The following is a 23,448-nucleotide window of genomic DNA, read 5'->3' on the forward strand; positions in this document are numbered from 1 at the left end:
TCCGAGCGCAGCAACTCCGAAGTATGTTCTGCGCCAAATAATAGGCCTAATAAGAAAATCTATTATTTTACTTCCGAGCGCAAAACTCCGACAGTGGATTCTCTGCGCTCGAGCGCAGAACATCCACTACCGGATGTTCTGCGGAGGGGCGCAGGAGCTCCACTGGTGGATGACGTACATACATGACTGTTTGCAACTTAGGCCATCTGCTTTAATATGCCTACAGTAACAAGGTTGACATTACTGTGTCAATGGAGTATTATTAATAGCAGCCAATGTCAGCCCCAGGATTGTAGGGATATTTGTGGAAATTACAGGAACAGTCATAACTTCATTTGGGTACCAAGTAAATCATTTTAGGTTCTACTCAAAAGGAATTACCCCATTTGTGCCTAATAGATGTCATGATGGGAGATGTGAACGACTATTTTTGGAAATTTATTTAGGACATCTTCCGTTCAAAACAGCTCAGTATGATACAGTGGCGTACATTTCTAGTCTGCTATTAAGACAAAACAAAATCTCAATAATATTTCCTTGTCAAAATCATAAGAATATGTAAACTTCCCTGGGAACTGCAATGTCAATGTAAAGCTTATGAGAAATTGTCAATGTTTTTGATATCCTGTTCAGAGCCTATGAATTAGGCCTATTTGAAAACATTAATATGAAAAAGTGATATAAAAAGATCTCAATCCGATCTCTCTTTATCTCCATGTGTGTCATTCTATCTATCGTTCATTGATTTAATCATTTATTTGTTTGTTTGTTTGTTTGTTTGTTGTTCGTTCGTTCGTTCGTCAGCCAGTACATACGAAAGTTTTGTATATTCCTAAATAGATTCCTATGTATTATTCTTTACAATGTCATAGTTAGTCAGCAGGTTTGCTATATCTCCTGTGGTCATGATAATGACATTGGCCATTTCCTGATTGTCAGGCACCTGTGAATGTTGGAACACTCAATCTGCAACTTATATTGAGAGTAGTTGACAAGAATGTAGCTTAAAGTAGCTATAGGTTTGATAAAAAAAATACCCAAGTGGATATGACTTTGAGGCAATTACTTCATTGTTTGCTTCCATGGTTTTATTATCCTGTTTCATAAAATAGGGTTTTTTTTGTTATTTTGATATCTTAACCCTAACAGGACCAAGTACTACAAAATACTACTTGATATATGCACTGTTCATGCGTGCATCCCACGTCGCATGGTGTGATGACGCCATCGCCCTAAGTGATATATAGGCACGGTTTCACTGGCCAGCGAAGCCCAAGACCCGTGGCAAGGTGTTGCCGACCCAGTGCTTGGCATGCGAGGGGTCTCGGGTTCGAATCCCACCCAGAGCAAACAACTTCTTTCTTTCTTTTCTCTCTTTATTCCTTCCTTCTTTCCCTTCCCGTTGCGAAAAAGCCCTGAGGGGGTTAGGGTTAGAAGAATAAAGATCATGATAGTATATATGAAACTTAAGTTGATGTCCTTGATGAACACACAAATTTGTCCTCAGCGTTACATAAAAAAGGTAATAACATGAAGATAAAAACCTTTCAAATGGGTATTTGAAAAAATGTGAAGAATGCTCATGTTACCTAATAAATGAGCATGGTGGGGACTGCATGGGTGTTTCAGCTCTCATATAATCGCACATGTTATACAAATATTGAATGTTTATGAGTTCAATGGTAAGAATATTTTCATGAGTTGAAATATGGACTGTTCCATTCAACGAGGCTTTGACGAGTTGAATGGAACAGTTCATATTTCACTGAATGGTAATATTCTTTCCATTGAAAGAATAAAAACATTCAATATTTGTTTTATATAACTCTTAAATGAGTTCCCTTGCTTCCACTTAATTTTATAAATCATCAGGAAAACAAAGTTAAAAGTATATATATTTATTTTAGAAGCAACACCCGCACCTATAATTGGCTAGTCAAGGTGGAAAGCTTTGCGCTATGCGTTTGTGCGTTGCTATGGTAGCTCCGCATCAGTGCAATAGAAAAATACTATTGCACTCACGCTGAAGTGCAATAGTCCTTTTGCACTTGGCCACTAAAAATAGCAGAACTAATCAATAGTAATTGGCCAATCAAATGGCAAGAAACTTTGTAAGAGTTATATAAATTCAGATATAAAATGCAGATATGTATTCAAGTTTTCTGAGAAGGAAGTGGGTAATGGGAGTGAGAGGCATGGGAATCTATCACATGCCATCAGGATGGCTAGAAGTGGAGTAAGGTAACATTAAATCAGGGCATAAAGATAAACTGGCAATTTTAATAGATTTGTGCAATTCCTGCTATTACTTATTAATTATTTGCCAGCCGGCTCCTTTTAAGGGATGGGGTATGAACGTTTTTCAAAAAATCAAAATTATTTGATATCAGAAGGACATTCTTCGTATTCAGAATGCAATTCGATATGTCTGATGTGCTCTAATGTCCCACAATAAATACTGTCCAAACGTTCATACCCCATCCCTTAAGTAAACGTTAAGTGCTATATATAATAACAGGCATGTAATTAGACTAATAAGTTGATAGCCACATATCCTTATTTATTTGTTGATCATCAGTAATTGGGCAGATCATATCAGGAAATGTGTGCAGAGCCAGCTGAGCTTAACTTACACACCCTCAACAGTCAAAAGGTCATTAAAAGATGTTGTTCTTCTATTTACCCTGTTTGGAAATGCAGTGGTGGCTAGTAAAGTGACATGCATGTGGATGTGTGGCTGCAACTTTCAACATATTGTAGGGATCTTTCTGGGAAAAAATGTGTGAAATAGGGTCTTTTGAGGTAAGATCCCAAAAATGGGGTCTTTTGGGGCAGATATTGTAGCAGTATGAATTGTTCACAAAACGGGGTCTTGGAAGCAAACATTGGCTTGGGTGAAACAAGAAAAATATGGGGTGTTTTTGGGAAAAGAGGGTCTTTGGAAGGAAAGTATGTGGTCTTTGGGGGCAAACAAGCAAAAAAACAGGATGAGGAGTGTGATCAAGAGCCAGCTGAGTGCCATCTGATACCCTCTAGCTTGGCTGAATCAGATCTTGCTTCACTCTCCATTAAAGGGCCATTGCCATAATGGTTTGTTGTTCACAGGGCTGTTAGGTCATCTTCAACTCAGCCAACCGCCAAGGCCCTCGCTAAAAAAAAAAAAAAAAAAAACTTTAAAAAGTAAACCCTGGCATATAGGCATGGAATAAGAATTCCCAATTTCTTATTTCTTGACCCAAGGGCTAAGGTCAAAATTGTACAATTGATTTGTTGGGAGTGGTCTTTCTTTTCCTTGTTCTTTTTCCTCAGTCCTGTATCTTTCTTTTCTCATCATATAGACGAATCCAATTTCACGCATTCCTTCACCTCAATGGCAGCTATAGCCGCGACGGGAACCCAGCTATCTCACCTAAAATGTGAAATGATGCGGCCTTGAAGGGTATTTTAAACTGCATTCTATCACCCGTGTTATACATAGACAAAAGAATGATGACAGTTTACAACACAAAAGAATCTAACATCGACTTTTAAGCGGCTTTAATCCACCCAATTGGGCAGTCACGACACCAGTTTGGTGCTGCGGGGACCCAATAATGGCCGACCAAATCCTGACCATGACTTGGCTCGTTGGATTCGTCTATAGGCCAACATGCTTATATAAAGCTTTAGAAGACCAGGCTCAAGCAAAATGCTTAAAAGCATTTTGCTTGAGCGTGGTCCTATCATGACCCAAGCTTGTGTCTACCAAGACCGCCTGGTTAAACAACAAACAAATATCTGAATTTATTCTTTCTAGGCAATGTTATGATGTTTTTATTTTCTTAAATATTGAAATATTTTCCAGTAATAGTTTGTTTTTGTATTTCCATTTTTATAGGTCTCTGAGAATAAGAGGAGATACCAGAAAGATGGCTTTGATTTGGATCTAACCTACATCACAGGTAAACTAAAAATACAAACAGTTCAGATCAGTTCTTTATTGACATGCACCACACATATAGGTATAGTCAAAACACATATACATCAATACAAGGATATAATAATGGTAGTATAAAACATTACAACATTCACTTTACATACTGTATGACATTGAGAAACATGTACATCAGATGTCTACTGTAACTCCGGATAATGCACTTTTAACAAACTTTATAACTAAAGAAATAGCATCATAATCCTGAAATCCCATTAGCAGCAAAAATATATCATTATCAGACATGTTATTAATATCATAGATCTCTGAAACATTTGAGAATAGTTTAGCACATAAATCAGCATAATATGGACATTTTAACATGAAAGGCAGTTCATCCTCAACCTCATTCAAAGAGCATAAAATACAAATACGTTGGTCAACAGCAATTTTTGGATGCAAACAAATATACAAACAAATACACAAACAGAAAAGCAACTTTTGTTATTTCCGGGGCACTCATGTATAAAAGTTGTAAGCATCCGCTTGAATTGACTTTCAAAAATAACCCTAAGCAAGGATGTCAAAAATTTGTCAAACTAACTCTAAACGCTGGGATTTGTAGGCCTGTAGCCAGTACCGAGGGAAGTAGTGTCCCTATGTCCCTAAAAATACCATGTATTGTTCATTGTCATTCATCTCACACATATTTATGAGAGGTGGTGCATGGTGTGTCAAGTTGCAATCGACCAATGAATTAGTTCCTTTCTCTCATGAATATGTACGAGGTGTATTAATAAATTTGATCTCTTTCAAGATATTGATAAGTGACAATGATGAAGCACACTGACCAGAAGGTGTGACAGTCACGCCATTTGCCAAAAAGACTCTTTCTGAGATAATGATGATTAAAGTATGCCAACTGTAATACCGTATTTCGTCAAATAGTCGCCCCCCCTCAAATAAACGCCCCCGACCACTTTTTTCAACCAAGATGTTTCAAAAATTCCGATATTTCCATGCTTTCTTGTGTAGTAAGCTTACCAAGTTGCTCACATGGTCGCGAGTAGCAGCAATAAATGGCGAAAATGGCGAAGTGAACCAAAAGTCAGTGTCAAAAGGTCATAGTTCGTCATTTTAGCGTGACTTTTAAGCTTACCTAATGATTTTTACGGGAATTTTCGTGATACAAATGACCTCTAATAAACGCCCCCCCTTGGGAAAATGTAACGCCCCCGGGGCATTTATTCGACGAAATACGGTATAAGGAAAATAATGAAAAACACTTATTCTGCTTATTCCAAAACTATAAAAAATCTGGATTTTGTTTACGTTTAGGATGTCCGGTTCACAATATTGCTGGAAATCCCTTGAAGGAAAACCACTCAAAATAACTTTGGTTAATTTAAACATCAAGAATAGTGTCGGAGCAGATATTTATACCCTTCCCAGAATCCCTTGCAACATGATACATCACCTCATTTCATAAAATGACACTCCCATTACTTTGTACTGGTTCCATTTGTTTTCATATGTTGCGAATAGACTTGCTAAATATAGGCCGATAGTCAAGAAATGAACATATTTCACAAGATCTGGATGTGCTCTGTCCATTGAGGTATTTTTGTCACTATCGACCCACAGATCGACCCATGGGGCACTAGATAGCAAATCAGTACGATAAATTGAATTGGAAGAAATGCATTATGGGAAGCGTAAGATATCTTCCTGGTGCTAGAATGTAAAAATAGTTTTGCCATAACTTGCAAGATTACATATAAGATCGCCAGTTGGGATTGGATCATTAGGTATCAATATGGGCTATTGAATTTAAAGACCACACTCCCACTCAAGATTTTCTTCTGTAGTAGGGGGAGTATGAATTTGAAATGTTATGAACACAATGGGCAGCTTGAATTTCATACACCCTTTGAGAAAGATTGAATCTTCCACTGAGGGAAGGTGAGTTTAAGATTGAGTTGGTAAATGTGCTAATTGCATTTGAAATTCTTACTTTCTCTGGTGAATCTATTTCCAAAATCTTCCACAGGGGGAGTGTAGACTTTAAATAGATTAGTCCAGTATAAGCTTTCATGTACAGGATACACTTGGCCTAAAAAGCTGAGACTTTGCTCTAATATGGTATATCCTTTGATGTTTGAACCTTAGAAAAACCGTTTTTTTATAGGTGCCATGGAAACATGGTACAACTTTTTTTTAAAGTTTTTCATTTTTAGAGTGAAACTTTTTTCATTTTTAGAGTAGACTCCCAGAAATCAAATGAAAGTGGCTTTTTTAGTGCATGATTGAGTAAGTAATGCAAAAACAAAAGGTGAAAGTGGCATTTTTTAGGTGTATAAATAATGCAAAAAGAAAAAAATACTGTGTCCTAGTCCCTAGTAAGCAGGGCAGTAATTTTATGTGGTCCAGGCTACAAGCAATCTAAATTGTCTTCCAATCCACATGTATGAGTCAATATCATCACTTTATAAAGCTTATTAATAATCCATTATGAGACCCAACTTTCAAAACTTAAGCTGCACGTGCACCTATAAATACCTGGTTGGAAGTATAATGAAAATTGTCATATAGTGGCAGTCTCTGTAGAGTTTCCAAGTATATATGTGTTTTAATCTCTTCCTGGTCTGGTCATGGATCTGTCATGGATTTCAACAATTAGATTTCTATAGTTTCCGAGTCCTTATAGAATTCCAGAGAAAGGTTACAAGAATCAGGTCAGATCTGCTGTACTGAGCTTGTTCAAGTATAAGTCATGAACACGGTGTGCAGATCAGGGTTCGGTTTTTGGCAACAAAAAAAAATTGGCAAAAACTCACACATAGTCACTCAAATATTAAAAAATGACACAGAAAGCTCATACACAGTAACACACATCTTTCAACGAATCATTCAACATATTTTTTGTCTCATCAAGTCCTTAAAATGAAAATTTTTTGAATTTGATACATGCCACATTTCGATTAAATGCACTCAAGCAATGAAAACGCATGCCTTTAATTTCTTAATATATTGCTTATAATTACAAAAATTAGCCTTGTTACACTCGGGCACTTATTTTTGTAACTTAATAATTTGTTTTGAGATGAAAAAATTGAACTAGAAATCACTTTTTTAGTTTTTGCCATTTTTGCCAGCAAAAACTGTTTTTGTCAAGTGGTTAAAACCACGGTTTTTTCCACCTGCGGCAAAAACCTGCGAACCCTGGTGCAGATCATTGCTATACTATATTACACCTAATGAATGCCCCTGCTGTAATTAACGCCCTAAATTTTGTTTCAATGAAAATGTGACCAAAATACAGAAATTTCTATGCCTTATCATGTGAGTAAGCTTAAACCGGCATTTTCTGCATGTCCGATATCACCCAAATTGAAAGGACAAAACTGCAACTTCAATTAATTAAAGCAAAAACATTTGTATGAAAAAAAAATATATATATGATGAGTGACTCACTCTATTACATAACTTTTGCACACAAGATGCATCACAAGTTATTGCCTTAGAGTGGGCCTATGAATATGAAAAACATAATTTACATCATAAAATGATGGAGACTCAGTACAAACTGAATGACCATACAGGGATATGTGCCACGTAAACCAACACGAGTCACATTTTCGGCCATTTGACATATCAATAACACCTTTTTAAAGCCAATTTTGGTGTATGGATTTTAATAATTTCAAAATATTATATTAGAGTTACATTAATAACTCTTTGCTAAACTCAGCTAGTTTTGCAAATGTAACTTCCTGTCATTTTGTCAAAGCACTTCATACAAAGAAATAAGACTTTAATTAGACTTAAGAGTCTGTACTCGGAATGAGTAACGCTATTAGAACTGAATTTTCCGAAAGTGATACTTCAAAAGGAATTTCCAAAGGACAAAAATTCTGAAGGAAACTAAACTAGCAGAAATAAAATTCTGTGTTTCAAAACTGATGCATTAGTGTGAGAAATTTTATCAAATTAAGCCATATGTAATAATAACACAATAAGGGACCTGGTTGAGAGACACAGTTAATATATGTGAGGATCGCAAAATAAAGGATGCTGATTCAAGATGATGACAATTAAACAGTAAGGAAAGCTTGGGTAAACTGACATGAGAGACCGGCGGGGACCAATCCAGTGCACTCAATAAATTATCAAAGAAAACAGCTTCCATGAATGGTCAAATCATACCCATAGCTATATAGGAGGGTTAAGGAAGGGCAGACACCTCATACACTATTTTCCAGAAATTCCCCACAAATCCACCCAAAATAACCCCCAAATCCCTCAAATTACATCTCAAATCACCAAAATTGGCCCTACATGTAGATCACCCAATCCCCCAAAATCCTTCTAGAATCCACCTAATTTGGTGTGGCGCTAAAACAAAAAACCTGCCCCTCCCAAAATAATTCCTGGCTACACAGGCAGGAATCAAGTCTCTATTATCACAGGCAACAAATGCCTGCAATATGTGGGTTGAAACCAAAGTAGACATTAAAGGCCCATTCAGTGATTTGCTCATCTGGACGATCGTAAAAATCATCAAAATTCAGATTTTGGTACCTTTGTCATTGTCATAGATATGCCAAAGAATACTTTGGATATGCTAACATAGTCTGCTAGTGGTTCAGCCGAAAGCCATGTATTTTTAGACAAAATAAGACATTTTACACGAATCTGTAATTTAGATACTGTCAGTATATAAATTAGCTACATGTGTTTGAATGGGGCTTCAACTTTGTCGATACTGCTTTTTTCTTTGTTTTTTTGCCAAATTTTTCATTTTAGAAATATCAAATGACAATTCGAATGACTTATCCTTCACTTTTCAGCAATTTGTAAACAATTTTAATTTTTTTACACTTATACTCAGGGGATCTCAGTTGGGGAAGAATCTGGAGATACTGGGATCACTGAATGGGTCTTTAAGTATGTGTAAGCCAGGTAGTGGTTTTGGGTATCTGTTGTTATAGCGCCTGTTCAGGATATTACACACGCAGGATACAAGTTATGATAGAGTTGTAGTTATTACTACAGGATATGCTATAAGATAAGGTATTTTGATTAAATGATATGCTTGATACAGAAGGCAGGTAAATACACTGTAAAAATCATGTTTTATAACAGTGTCTTGAAATTAAACATATGTCGTGAATAAAGAAAATGAGAAAAATAGAATCATATGTCTTATCTGAAAATACAATCTGGGCATGACTTCTCTCTAGTCCGAAGGGTCGCTAGTCCGAAGGTTCTCTAGTCCGAAGGGTCGCTAGTCCGAAAACCAAATTAAATTCGCAATCAAAAGGCTCTCTAGTCCGAATATAGAATAAGGGTTAAAGTTAGAGTTAGGGTTAGGGTTAGCAAGCCTTATTCTATATTCAGACTTAGAGAACCTTATTTATTATTCAGACTAGCAAACCCGCGGACTATAGTACCTGATATTCGGACTAGTGAACGTTTTTCAGAATTCGGACTAGCGAATAGTAAATTACGTGTTCGGACTAGCGAACCTTCAGACTACTAGGGAACCTTCGGACTTCAATCTGGGACACACCTTGTGTAACTGCAGGTTTTCAGGCGCTTCCCCATTAAGCTATTATAGCACAAAGAATCTCCAAATTTGATATACAAAGTCATATCCACATATGCAAGACTAAAATGTAAGACATGTCAACTGAGCTGGTATTGAGACATGTCTTGATTTTGCATCTTATGGTTAGATATGACTTGCTGAGGATTTCTCGTTTGAGCATACATGTCTTGATGATGATGATGATGATGACAACGATGACGATGACACTAAGGCAAAAAAATTTTTTTTTTTTGAATGATGATTTTTACAGATATGTTCAAAAAATCAATGTTTTTCACTTCAAATTAATAATTTATTGACAGGCTAGTCTTACATTGATTACAAGTATCCAGTGATCAAAATTAACAAATGTCCCTCGTTAAGCGTTATTTAATATTTGTGGGGATTAAAAAAAACTGAAGGTTTAAAAAAAGAAAAGAAAAAAAGAAGATAATTGACCGACCGACCCAACTTTTCCATTTGTCCCACTTGAGGGCAACACAACAATTTTTTTGGTTTAATAATAATGTGCCAATATCCACCTATGGGAAAGGTGCTCAAGGCATAGAAAAATGGTAGCAAATATTCATTTATGTACAATGTCACAGCATGCAGCTTAAAAATTTCATAAAAATTTCAGATAAATATAGCTACATGTATATCCATACACTCTCTGTGGAAGATATGGCCTTTTTACTTGAATGGGTTATTCTATTTGAAATAGGCACCCCTGTGTGAGAGATTCAGGTCATGTCTTCCATAGGGGGGGGGGGGGGTATGGATTTTAAAGCAACTGGAATGACCCATTTACAAAACACTCTAGCCAAAAGTTTGCGAAGACACCAGTTTTACAGTGTAATAAATATTTGTTATATGTGTGCATGCAGTTGCATGGCATGCCTGGCTCTCACTCTTGCGAGAACCAAAGCAGCCAAGCAAGGGAGATTTTTAAGTTCTACTTTTGTGCTGCTTGTGAAAAAGGAAAAGAAAATAGGTTAAAATAACAAAGGTTCTGCAGTATTATGTATTGCTTCTCAGTTTTTCAAAGCAAAAAATATCAGAAAATCAGCAGGATATTCAAAGTCCTTTTCAGGATAAATTTTGGGAAAGGAAAGGAAAGGAAAAAAAGAAAAACAAATAAAGTAAAAGCAAAGTTTCAACACACACAGAGATAAGAGTTAGTGGTATGCTCTAAGGGACCAGGGACCCCTCTCCTTCCTAAAGGGGGAAAAAGAACAAAAAATGTTGGCTCCCAGTCGCATTTGCTGTAAAATTGTGGTGAACGAAGTGTGCCGGACATTTCTTTCATGTATATGGGCAACCCCTTTTCACCAGGATCTGACCCTGATAGGCACGTATGTTCAAAAATGTTGGATTCACTTTTAATTATTGCAAAGGTAGACAGAATTTGGCAAAACAACAAAAGAAAACAGGACAGTCTTTACTAGAAATTTCAATTGAATGTAGTAGGCCTATTGACAGCTGTATGTGTTTCGACCGCGATCGTTTGTCATGTATTTCAAAGTTCAATGCAAACGCACGACCATGGATACAATGCAACAACAAAGGAACGATAATTTGGAGAAAACCTTTTCTCAAATTCCTTTGTATCAAAGTAGATAAAACAGTAATGGAGAATGCTTTCATTTTGGTCTTTCCTTGGGGTGGCGTTACATATAATTGTGTACCAAAAATCGCCTGACTTAAGAAAAAAATTGAACTATATAGCACTGTTTATACCTGGATGATACTATAAATTCTTAGAATGCACACAGTCATTTGAGTCCAAAATAATTTGAAGCTGTATGCTAGATGTAAACCATACATGCATGCAGGAAAATATGTCTGACCATAAGGATATAGCATTCAAAGTTGATTTCCATTTGCCAATAGGTAAAATATTGTTTATAATAGGGTGCTACCTGTCTGGGATATATGTAACCTATTAGAAACTAGAAAACAGCTGGATTGTGCTTTTGTAATCATGAAAATGTTATAATTATTTGAAAACATTTTCTCTGTATTTTTCCCATTTTAACCAGAATTTAATTGCAAATGTTATGCCTGTTTTGGTCAAAACATAGTGTGTGTTGGGCTAAAAAAGAAGATGCACAGGCAGGCCTATAAATCTGTGGCAGTGCGGGCTAATCCATTTGGATTCTCGCATGATCCTTGCATTCACGCAAATCTACATCCTGCTCCCGCTGCACAATGATTGAAAAAAATACTGCCCTCATACAGTCTAATTTAGTCATCCAAGATGGCGACTCTGGCGAACAAAAGATCGGCCCGACAAGGCGGTAAACGTAGCGTAACGTCCTCTTGTTATCCAAGACAGATTAGAGATTATATTGACCGACGAACTCCTAGAGCAGCTTACGGTAACCGCAGCTTACCCAATATCAAGTGCACCGATCAATCGATCGTGGTGACCTCTATCTATCAATTACTATTGATCATGTTGACGTGATAATTATAGGCCTACCGTCAAGTTTCAAGTTTCAAGTTTTTATTTGGAATTCACTTTTACATCAGCGGCACTCATCTATCTGATGGTGCATCCAAGACATTAAATATACAAACAAAGCTTAATAATTATCAACAATTATATAACAAAGTAAAAATATACTCAAGCAAAGGGTACATATAAATAATCTAAAGTGAGGAAGAGGGCTAAAGAAAGAGAACGGATGAAAGAAAGAAAGAAAGAAAGAAAGAAAGAAAGAAAGAGAGAGAGAAAGAAAGAAAGAAAGAAAGAAAGAAAGAAAGAAAGAAAGAAAGAAAGAAAGAAAGAAAGAAAGAAGAAAAAAGCGAAAGAAAGAAATAACTTAATCAATTGTTACAAAAAAGACACTTACAGTGTCATACAGATATACATAATACATGTTTGTATGAGCTTCATAAATCAATACATTAATATGGGTTATAATTATGAGATCATAAGTCTTTCAATATATTACTCCTTTCTTTCCACGCATCAGTGAGAAACAGTTTACTACATTTATCAAGTATAGACCCTAGATCATAGCTATCTTCGAAGATGTTATCTAAGAGGAGATGGTGTCTAATATTCGCATCCCCAACCGAAAACATATGCCAAATTACTTCCCACCCTTTAGAACATAGATCTCTTTCAAGTCTTTTGAAGTGGTCATTCCTTATGTAGTCCAAACTTGTACAATTGAATAGAAAGTGATCAACTGTTTCCTCCTGGTTTAAATTGCATAACTTACAAAGACCCGTGTTTATATCTGACCATGACTTTTTCCTTCCTTCCAAATCTAAAGAATTAGAGCGGGCTTTGAATTTTAAGTTTGACCCATAAAAATTCAGTTTATCAAGTAGGTATGGTTCTAGTGATGGTCGCTCTTTGTACCTAACATAGTCGTCAAGAGAAGATTTATTCAAGGCTTTGATTCTCCAATTATCATAATCAAGCTCTTTATTTACATTCTTAAAGGTGTTTGACCAATCTGCACTGTTTGATTGGTCGGTGAACCCATAATTGTAAAACATACTCATATTGCATTTCTCTAGAGAACTTTCCATATCACAAAGCCAGCCCCATTTCAGTTTGTCTTTGACTTGGAAGATTGCTTTAAACAATAGCTTTGGTAACCTGTTTTCATCCATATCCTGAAGCCTCTTAAAGTACTTGGCACGAATATTATTTTGGATAGAGGCAATAGTTTGCCATCCAAGATCACCATATAGGGCCTCTTTAGCAACGTTTCTTGGTGCTTTGAGAATAGCTCGAGCCATGTGGTATTGAATATTTTCGAGCTTGTCTATCACTGTGATACCTTTACAAAACCATATTGCACATGCGTAATTGATTGATGACAATCCAATTGATTTCCATAGGAGATCACCATAATAGACCCTATTAAAGTCATCTTGGTCATCAATTATTGATTTGATATAACCAATTAATCGATTGCCTCTTTTAACAACTTCCTCGATATGAGAGTGATCTGACATATTCCTTGAAATGGTAACACCTAAATATTTGTACTCGTTGACCTCTGTGATGAAACTATTACAAAGTTTCCATTTTCTATCTACATTAACACGCTGACCGGTGATGAGAACATTCGATTTGGTATAATTAAACGACATTTTGCATTTATTAGAAAACTCGCTTGCTGTGTTAAGGAGTAGGTTAAGGTCATTATCATTATTTCCAATCAGAACTACGTCGTCTGCCCAAAACAAACAGCCAATATTTGTACCGAAAATACTTACACCTAAGTTTTTGGCCTTGATCATTTTTGCAAGCTCATTAATGTAAATGCAGAAAATAATTGGCGAAAGGACACAGCCTTGTTTCACACCTTCATCTACAGTAAAGAAATCAGTTTCTACATCTTGGAATATTACTTTACTTTTTACATTTTTGTACATGTTTATAATGATATTTAAAAGATTACCCTCAATACCAATACTCTTCATAGCTTTAAACAGACCTTCTCGCCAAACTGTGTCAAAGGCTTTCTTAAAGTCAAGAAAAGCCATAAATGTTTGCTTGCCTTCAGCTTGTCGCGTTGCAATAATACTTTTAAAGGTGAACCTCATTGAAAATAAAGTTATATATCAATGGAAAGCTTATGATGTCAGGATACCAAAAATTATTTTTCCGATTTTTTGATGGCCAATAAAGCTGAAAAATTAAAAAATGAATGAATTTTTGGTCTTTTTAAAGCGCCCAAAAGCACCCAAATCAATCGTCTATGACCTTGGGAATGCTCGTGACGTAAGCTCAGGGTTCATGAGTCACGTGAACCTACTCGGAAACATGTAAATAAGACTTGCTTCCTGTACTTTGCAAGCTGTCCGGCAAGTCTGATTTTCACAATAAAGCTTGAAATTAGAGGACTCTTCAAGTTGCTGGTTCCTTCTATATATATTAGAAATAATAGAATTATTGTCAGCACATAAATTTTCCGTAAATTTTGACAAAATCAGTCATAACTCGCTGGGTATAATTGGGTAATTGATTTTGAATTTCGCGCTGGGATCAGTTCCATGCGCAGTGCTTGCTGCTACCGTATACCGCTCATGTCATGGACTGAATAAACAAATTAAATACTTGTTTGTGACATTCCCTATTCTATGTATTTTCGCAATAAAGCTTAAAATTAGAGGAATTCAAGTTGCAAATAATAGAATTATTGTCAACACATAAATTTTCCGTAAATTTTTGACAAAATCAGTCGAAACTGGATGGGTATAATTGGGTTATTGAGTTCGAATTTCGCGCTGTGATCAATTATTCCATGCGCAAATGCTTGCTGCGACCGGTGTCCGGTCATGGCATAATATAAACATCAAATACTTGCTTATCAAGTGACATTCCCTGTTCTTGATTCATTATAAAATATCTGATTTCTAAAAAATATTGTCTTGCAGTAATCAAAAAAAGATTTCATTAAATCCAGCTCATAAAAGGTTTTCATATCTAGCGCCGTGATCATTCCCGGTCGGATATCATTCATTACTGGAAAATATTCTTTCCATGAATTCACAATTGAAAGAAACATACTTTATAAATACAATTTAGGCTTAGTAGACCGAATATTTGATGGAATTCTGAAATCTAAATTATAATATTGTCATTTCTGTCACAATTCTTGATGATAGAACAATCGGTGTAGCCCTACTGAAAAAGAAAAACATCCATGTAAATTGTTGTATGGATGATGGTAGTAGCGACATACTGCAGAAATTGCAGGAGCTGATGTCTGCGAGGCGGGTATGACCAAACAGCGCTAGCGCTTCGCGTCTTATTCCGGGAGACTTTCTGCTGTGTAGGACTATTAGCTGATTTGATCAATCGTTCCTTGATATGAACATTTACAGGAATAAATTTTGCTGATGAAGTAGCAATAAGTTGGAAATATCAGAATGTGAATATCAAATCGGTCATTTTGTCTGCAAGTACAGTACAGTCGCGGATACACTCGGCGACTGAGACTCGATCAGTCACTGAGTTCATCCACCATGTTCATTCCGTACGTACGTATCTACGAGTTCGGCTATCATACATGACCGGTTGTAAAGCTAAGAAATAATTTTAAAAAATCCTGTACATGTACCTTATTCTATTCCCTCATTTTCTCATTGTGATAAGTTCATCTCAACTTGGTGGGACGATCTGAACTGGTAGCACTAGCAGTTGATTTTTCCAATCTGTTTTCATTCCGGTTCTTCGGCGAATCTTCGCTCTTCGTGCTTTACTGTAATATTCCCTATGCATATCGTGGATGGCTTGGGATGGCTTGGCCAACACTTTTTCCATTTTTATCCACACACTTTATTCAGGAACTTCTTTATTTGATCATGATGTTTCCTTCATTTTATTCTTATCTTATTGAAGATATTTTTCATGTAAAGTAAGTTGGCAATGACTGAATTCGTACATCGGCCCGATGCATGACACAGTAATGCATGGACATTGTGTTTACAATCAAACCCGGAGTAACTGTGTGTCCCGAGCTGGCGTCATCAACGAAAAGCGCCAATTTGAACGATTTCGTTTTGTAATTTAGGGGGTGCCAATATCCAATCTTTGCATGGAGATTTTGTCTAGCCTGGTACGTTAGGCAAATAAAAAATATTCTTTTCTGCTTCCTGACATCATAAGCTTTCCATTGATATATAACTTTATTTTCAATGAGGTTCACCTTTAAGGTTGAATATATGGTCTTCGCAGCGCCTGTCTTTACGGAAACTGCCTTGCACTTCAGTTAGAATATTGTTATCTTCAATAAACTTTGACACAGTTTGCGCGATAATCCTATTATATACTTTTGAGACACAAGATGTTAAGGTTATCCCCCTGTAATTGTCAAGATCTTTAACATCGCCTTTCTTAAAGATTGGTATTATAATGCCTTCATTCCATTCATCTGGAATACACTCAACTTTTGTTAGTCTTTTGAAAAGACTAAATAAGGAAGACATTAAAGCATCTCCGCCGCTTTTGATAAGCTCATTAGTAATCTTGTCAATTCCAGGGTTTTATTAAGTTTACAATGGGAAATTGAATCAACAACATCTTCAATAGTGAAGGATAACTTGTCAATCATAACATTGACATCCTTCCCATTCAACTCACAGGTCTCAAGATAATTAGGAGTGTTTGAGTCATCCTCTTCATTAGCATAACAAAGGTTATGGTTCATTTTACCTAAGGTATTATAGTACATCATAATTGAAGTTTTCATAACTTCCTTATCTGAAGTGGTTTGGTTAGTCCCTGGAATCTTTATTGATGTAACTTTATTAATTGGTTTAGCTCCTTTCAATTGTTGCCAAAAGTCCCTAGTCTGTGGGCCACCTTTTTTCATTAGGCTAATGAAAGTTGATCCCCAGTTTCCCGTTACATAGTTTTTCATGACTGGGTAGGTGACTGTTTCATTATTCATTATTCATTATTTTCAAACTTTCATTATCGGTGCAAAGTTAATTACGGAATGCTATGTTTTGAGGCCCAAATAAAATAATAAAGTATAGTTAGTAATGACCATGCTTCACTTCAAAACAAATTTTAATTAAGCACATCTTCTTTGGAATCTTCAAATTAACCTATAGGTTGTGCAACATATGAAAGCACCAGAAGTCCATGATAGTCTTTGGAGAACCACTTTTCCATATAAATACACTGTGTCTGTGTGTTCTATTGCACACTACTTTTTACAAACCAAACTTACTCTCCACTAGCACATCTTTGGAAGCAATATTTATACGGAAATTAGTTTGTCTACTTGCACAAACTGGAGGTTGCTGGTAAAAATCATCACAGGGTGCACGTGTTAATAATAAAACAACCATGCAAGAAATTGACAAATAAATCATTTTATTTATAAGTTTATTTTATTAAATACATATATTTGTAAGAAAAGCAGAATAAATTTGACTTCAAATTTTATTTATTTTATTTATTTTGATGTTGAATGTCTATATATAGCGCTACATAGTGCACGTAGAAATGCTTTCATATTTGTTCATACGCTGGTTCCCTTGAACTTGGCTGCCTCTCTTTGTGTTCGGTCTATCCATTTAGTGGTAGGAGAAACTTAGATGCAGGGAATTGCTAGTCTCCAGTAAATGCGCCCTACGATATCGCCATTTTACCACATAGTTTAACCCAGCGTTTGCAAAGCCTATTCGGGCCGGTCAGGGTCGGCGTAAAAGTGCTTAAAATACGTGTCGGACGTGAAAGATGACATTAAAACTATCCTTTTTTCTTAAAAACTTGAAAAATGTGAAATAATGAAATAATGGAAAATAATGAAATATTTGATCGGCATTTTTTTCTGACCGGAGTCGGGTAACGGGAAACTGGGAGTCAACTTTCATTAGCCTTATGTCAGAACACCTATCTACTCTCATTTGCATAATCTTACGTTTAATCAATGATTTACATTCAATTCGCTTCTTTTGATAGTCCTCCCACAGTGAATCACAAACCTGCCCATCAAAGTCAGGGTTATCTTTTTTCTTTGAATAAAGTCGATGTGTCTTACATGCATTTTTTCTTCTATTTATTCCTTCCAAAATGTCATCATCAAACCATGCCTTACATTTGTTATCTTTGTATTTACAACCAATTGTTTCTTTTGCTGCTGATATAACACCATGTTTCCATTCAGACCAAGCTTCATTGGCAGACATATTAATAGGGTCCCAATTATGGAACCTTGTTTTCAAGACCTCTTTGAACGGTCCCCAATCTTGATTAGGCTTGATATTCCAGTACATATCATCTTTGGGATTACTTTTCAACTCAGAATTATTTTTTTAGAACGTGTTATTCACATGTTTAAATGTTGTTACAATCATGTTATGGTCACTACCTAAGTGATATATTCCTTCCTCATGATCGTTATGCTACCATGGTCGGGATTGTTTAAAATATTTAACTGTTTGATAGACACGGCCTACCTAATTTGTTAAAGTGTTATTAAAATTATATACATGTGCAGAATTAACTATTTCATATATTGCCATGTAATGTTTTTTTTTTCTTTCTTTTTTTGGGGGGTGGTTATTTTGTGTGTGTTTTATTCCCTTACTCGTAATCGCTTTTCATAACTTGTTCGTTTTTTCCTATATTTGTGAACTTTCTAGTTGTGGTCGAATAAAATATGTAGCGCATCATCTCCCGGCCTCATCTGTTAAGGCAAGGTTCATAATCAATATTTAACTTTCGAACTGTGTAACTCTGGGCGTGATCAATCGATTCATGATGCACGGCAGCCCGGGGTCGTTAGTCAAGAGGGGCTCAGAGATCGATTGTCAAGCATGCACGGGTCTAATCTTACTATAAATAGGCTAATGTTGTATGTGTGTATGTATGTATGTGGTTTATGTAAAAGGCTCCGTCAGTTTCGATCCAAATGTCGCCAAATTCATACGGGAGATCAAGGAATATACGGGAAATTGCCTGGACTTTATTTGGTTGAAATCGGTCAAGAATTGGCTGCAAAAACAGTGAAAATATGGGTAAAAACGGGTTTTTTGTTATGAAAAACTGCAGCTGGCAGGCAGCACGTCAGCGCCAGCGTGCGTAATGCGCACTACGCCAATGCGCTGGCGAACGGCGCAGAGCCACGCGACTTAAGAGACAGAGACCAGTGGACATGATAATATCACAGAATTAAAATGACAAAAGAGGTACGAATAATAGGCCAACGGGTTAAAGTAACTAAATGAAACGGGAACGAAACAAAGAAGGAAAGAATCTATTCAGGAAATGTAAAAAAAAAGAAGCTAAAATAATGAGAACAGAATTAAATAAAAAACATGGAAACGGGAAATCGCAAGCAGCAAAAGAGAAGCTAAAAGGGAATTGATTGGAACAAAATAGCCCCATGTAGAAGAAACTGAAAGAAAGGAAAAAAAGGAAATGTAAGAAGAGACAGATTTATATAAATAAAATGTACCTTTTCAATGATTCTACCTGTTCAGTAATTCTTCCTGTTATAGTGAACGCTCCCATTTACTCATCTAGCGGGAACCCGCGCGAAGCGCGGGTATCCCGCTAGTCTCTTATAATCTATCTTGGATAACAAGAGGACGTTCCGCTACGTTTACCGCCTTGTATCGGCCCGCAACCGATGGCTGTTTTTGCTTTTAAAATGCCCTCTCAAATCAGTATTACAAATTATTAATGATTATTAATGATTTAAGTAAATTATACCATAATTCGCCATTTTGGGGGTTCGATTGCTTAAAAAATAAAGTATAAATAGTCAAACCGGGAGTCAAACTTGGGAAATATTTTTTTCTTTCTGTAAACTGCCAATGCACTACGCGAAACCATATATGGATTCGCCCGTTTGATGTTTTACGAGAATCTTTGCGCGAATCGATTCATGGATTCGCGTCAGATTTCTGAGCCTGACAGGGCAATTATCATTGATTTCTTTCCGGTAGGCCTACATGGAATATTTTTGAATGATTTTTTCTTCTGTTAAGATTTTTAGGGAGGATGTCCCCATAGAATTTAGGGTGGGGGAACTAATGTGTGTTCCTTCCATAAAAAGCATAAGAACCCAGTTAAGGTTAGCAACTATTTTAAAGTGCTGCGATTTGGTAGTTCACAGCATCTTGGGAATGGTAGTGAGCTTTAGCAAAAATTGCATTGCTCATTTCATAGCCAGCATGTAGAAGAATTCAAATATCACAGATATACTTTTGTAGGTCCTGTGGTTCTTGAGTTATGTTCAACATAAAAACACTTGTAAAACATACATAACTCATTAACAACAATATATCAAACACATTTTGTAGAATGAACTTTTGCAAAACATGAAACTGTTATTTTTTAATAATATATTAATTTAAATAATGAAAATCAATTTTTTTGGCTGCTTTGACCAACAATATGTTGTGTACCCTTAAGCACATAGTTGTGATTTTGATTATCCACTGTTATATTTTCTTTATACCTTTCAGATCGTGTGATAGCGTCTTCCTTCCCATCAGCTGGTAGCCAATCAATCTACAGAAATGCCATCGATGAAGTGGGTAGATTTCTGGACACAAAACATCCGGAGAATTACAAAATTTATAACATGTGTAGTAAGTTACAAGTCTTATAAAGGCTATTATTTAGGCCTACCTCATATATACATGTATATATTTTCTTGTCATCTGATTGGTTAAAAGTGGGGCATTGTTTTAACTATGCCCTGTATTTGAGAGAATTTCATCAAAATGAACTATTCCCGGTTATGGAAACGAACTATAGATCGGTGTGTGTCCCGATCAAACTCTATGCGCATGATGGCATAGTGCACATTACGCTTGGTTGACAACCGATTTTCATAACAAAAAACCCAGGAAGAGGAAGTCATGAAACTTCCTTTGTAAATTTATCCATAGCCTATTAGCAATAAATAGGCCTTTTTAAACCAATCAATGACAACAAATCTATATTATGAGGTATATAAAACAAATATTGAATACTTTATTTGGGTCATGGTTAAAATTGTAGGCCCACGATGATCTCAAAACCATGCTCTGCTGAGGTCACCTTGGGCCTATAATTTTAACCATGCCCCTGATAGCAGTCTATATTTGTAGAGTATACGGTCCTGTTTTTTTTTCATGCATTTTTCTGTTGCGACCAAAGAGATAGTAAAAAAGTGTACTGGCTCAAAAGTGCCCTGTGTGTAACGCTATGGTAAAGGTGCCATTTTATTTGGTCACTCATGGAGGGCCAATACTGTACCTTTGGCTTCTTCAGCAAGAGCTCAAATTCTAATAATAAGTTGCATCTTTAAGTTTGAGTGTTACAAAGGTTTGCGCACTCAGAGCTTAGTGTTGATTTTTTGCGCAATGTCAGGCTAGCGGCACTCTGTACAAATTGCCTATACCGATTCCGAGGACAGGACCTGTCTAACAGTCGCATACCCTGCTTTGTACATGTTTACCCAGGTCACGATCTGTCTACGTGACAAACAGTCAGGGTCAGAGGACAGCGAAATCTGTCTGCTGCCATATCGTAATATATCTATCAGTCACCTTTTTGTACCGTTCACAGAGCGTGACGTCTGCACAACAACAGCCTCAGGCATAATGGCTCTGCCCAATGAACCACATACATTCAATAACACCACCTTTTCGTAGCTAAGTCACATTATAACTCATTCATATCATTACATATTCACAATCACCTTTCGGCATTTGCGGCGTGACGAACACACTCTTACACAGCTACCAAGCTCACACTGTCCTCAATTTAGTGATCGAAGTAGCGCCTCTCTTAATTTAGTACTCTCAGGCAATGTGTTACACACAGAACGTTAACAACAACACACTTTGAATCAAAGTTTGCTGGGGGCATATAGTGAAATTATTCATGTTACACATAGGCTATACACTATTTGCCCTCAATGAGTGACATACAAACATAGCAGAGTTGGTACTCTTTGGATCAATACCTCTTTGGTTGTGACAGTTTCGTTTTGACTTGTCCACACATATCAGCAATTTTGATTCTCCTAGCTCTGCAAGTTTTGGTTCTTGGATGCGATTTTCTGCCCAATGTTTGGTCTTTGTTCTCCTCCTCAACATTGCAAGTTTAACGTCCAAACTGCCTTTGCATTTGTTGTAACTGCAAAACGCACACATAAGACAGCAGACTATATTCTGACCTTTACACTGGTTACCCCGGGAGTTACCAGTGGCAGATCTGGGACTTGAAAAATGGTCTCAAATACAAAGGGCTAATTGAGGAGCTTTTATAGGATCCAAATTGGGGTGATTTTGCATGATTTTTGTCAAAATTATGGGGGAGATGGCAATCTCTTAAACACCCCTGGATCTGCAATCATTACATCTCTCTATCTTGGGTCTTGTTACAAGGACATTTATGACATATCAGAGATATATGTATCATAAATCATAACTCAAATGCAACGTAAGTTATGATAGGTTTAATTTCACAGAAGAGGTTGATGATTTATACACAGCAGTAGTAATACTAGGAATTTATTACAGGATCCTATCAGAAAGTAATGCTTGTAACTTGACTTTATGGTGACTTCAGGTAAACTATACTCCCCTTTATTATTGGACTAAATAATGTGCTGCTCAAGACAGCTTTGTCAACATAAACATATTTTGCAAAGACATCATTCATGCAGATTTGCACCATTAAACCCAATTTTGATTTTAATGACTTATCCTTCACTTTATAAACAATTAAAAAATTTTTACACTTTATCAAAACAGGGCTTTAAGATGTTTTGGGAATATTAAGTTTAATCCCCACTACTGACTATTCGTACCATATCTCTAATTGACTCAATACATGATGAAGCCCTTTTTGTAACCAATCAGAATTGTTCTAAGAGACCGATATTTGGCTGGCAGTGCCCTTGAGGTTTAAACTGTTAAAGCAATTGGGTAAATTCTGCAGTCCTCATCTATAAATATGCAGAAAGTAAAAAAAAAGTTGAAACTGTTCTTGTGTTTTTTAAAATTTCAGGTGAGAGACATTATGATGAGTCTTTCTTTCACTTCAGAGTGAAACGGCTGATGATTGATGACCATAATGTACCAAAGCTTACGTAAGTTTTGAGGAGAAAATAAGGACAATAAAATTTTGTAGTATGTTATGTGATCATCATCAGGGTTCTGCTGTAGATGTGTCAAGGTTCTGCTATAGATCTTGAAACAAATTCATCAGGTTTGGTAATTACGAATCAAGAGAGTTTTTCTTTAGTCAAAACCAATTTGAAGAAAACTTACTAGTTTTTCTTGTTGACAGTTTCGCCAGTGAACCACTGACTTTATCAAAGCTTGGTGTTGTTGTGATGATCCAACAGCTGATGACTGGCGAGAAGTTATGTCACTTCTGGTAGCGATGTTAGTCTTGCTAGCAGTCTTCAAAAGTGGATCATACATGTGACTTAGATTGTAGACCCCCTTG

The 23,448-nt window shown here is 36.3% G+C and overlaps 1 protein-coding gene across 1 annotated transcript in view; it reads left to right on the top strand.

The window, feature by feature from the left end:
- Positions 1-23,448, top strand: part of LOC140160626 (phosphatidylinositol 3,4,5-trisphosphate 3-phosphatase TPTE2-like) — a 95,394-nt gene that overhangs the window by 28,605 nt on the left and 43,341 nt on the right. The window contains exons 7-9 of the mRNA XM_072183877.1: positions 3,878-3,941; positions 20,466-20,591; positions 23,005-23,086. Of these exons, the coding sequence (XP_072039978.1) occupies positions 3,878-3,941; positions 20,466-20,591; positions 23,005-23,086 (272 nt within the window). The remainder of the gene's footprint in view (positions 1-3,877; positions 3,942-20,465; positions 20,592-23,004; positions 23,087-23,448) is intronic.

The sequence above is a fragment of the Amphiura filiformis genome, chromosome 9 (genome assembly GCF_039555335.1).
Source record: "Amphiura filiformis chromosome 9, Afil_fr2py, whole genome shotgun sequence".
NCBI classification, from domain to species: domain Eukaryota; kingdom Metazoa; phylum Echinodermata; class Ophiuroidea; order Amphilepidida; family Amphiuridae; genus Amphiura; species Amphiura filiformis.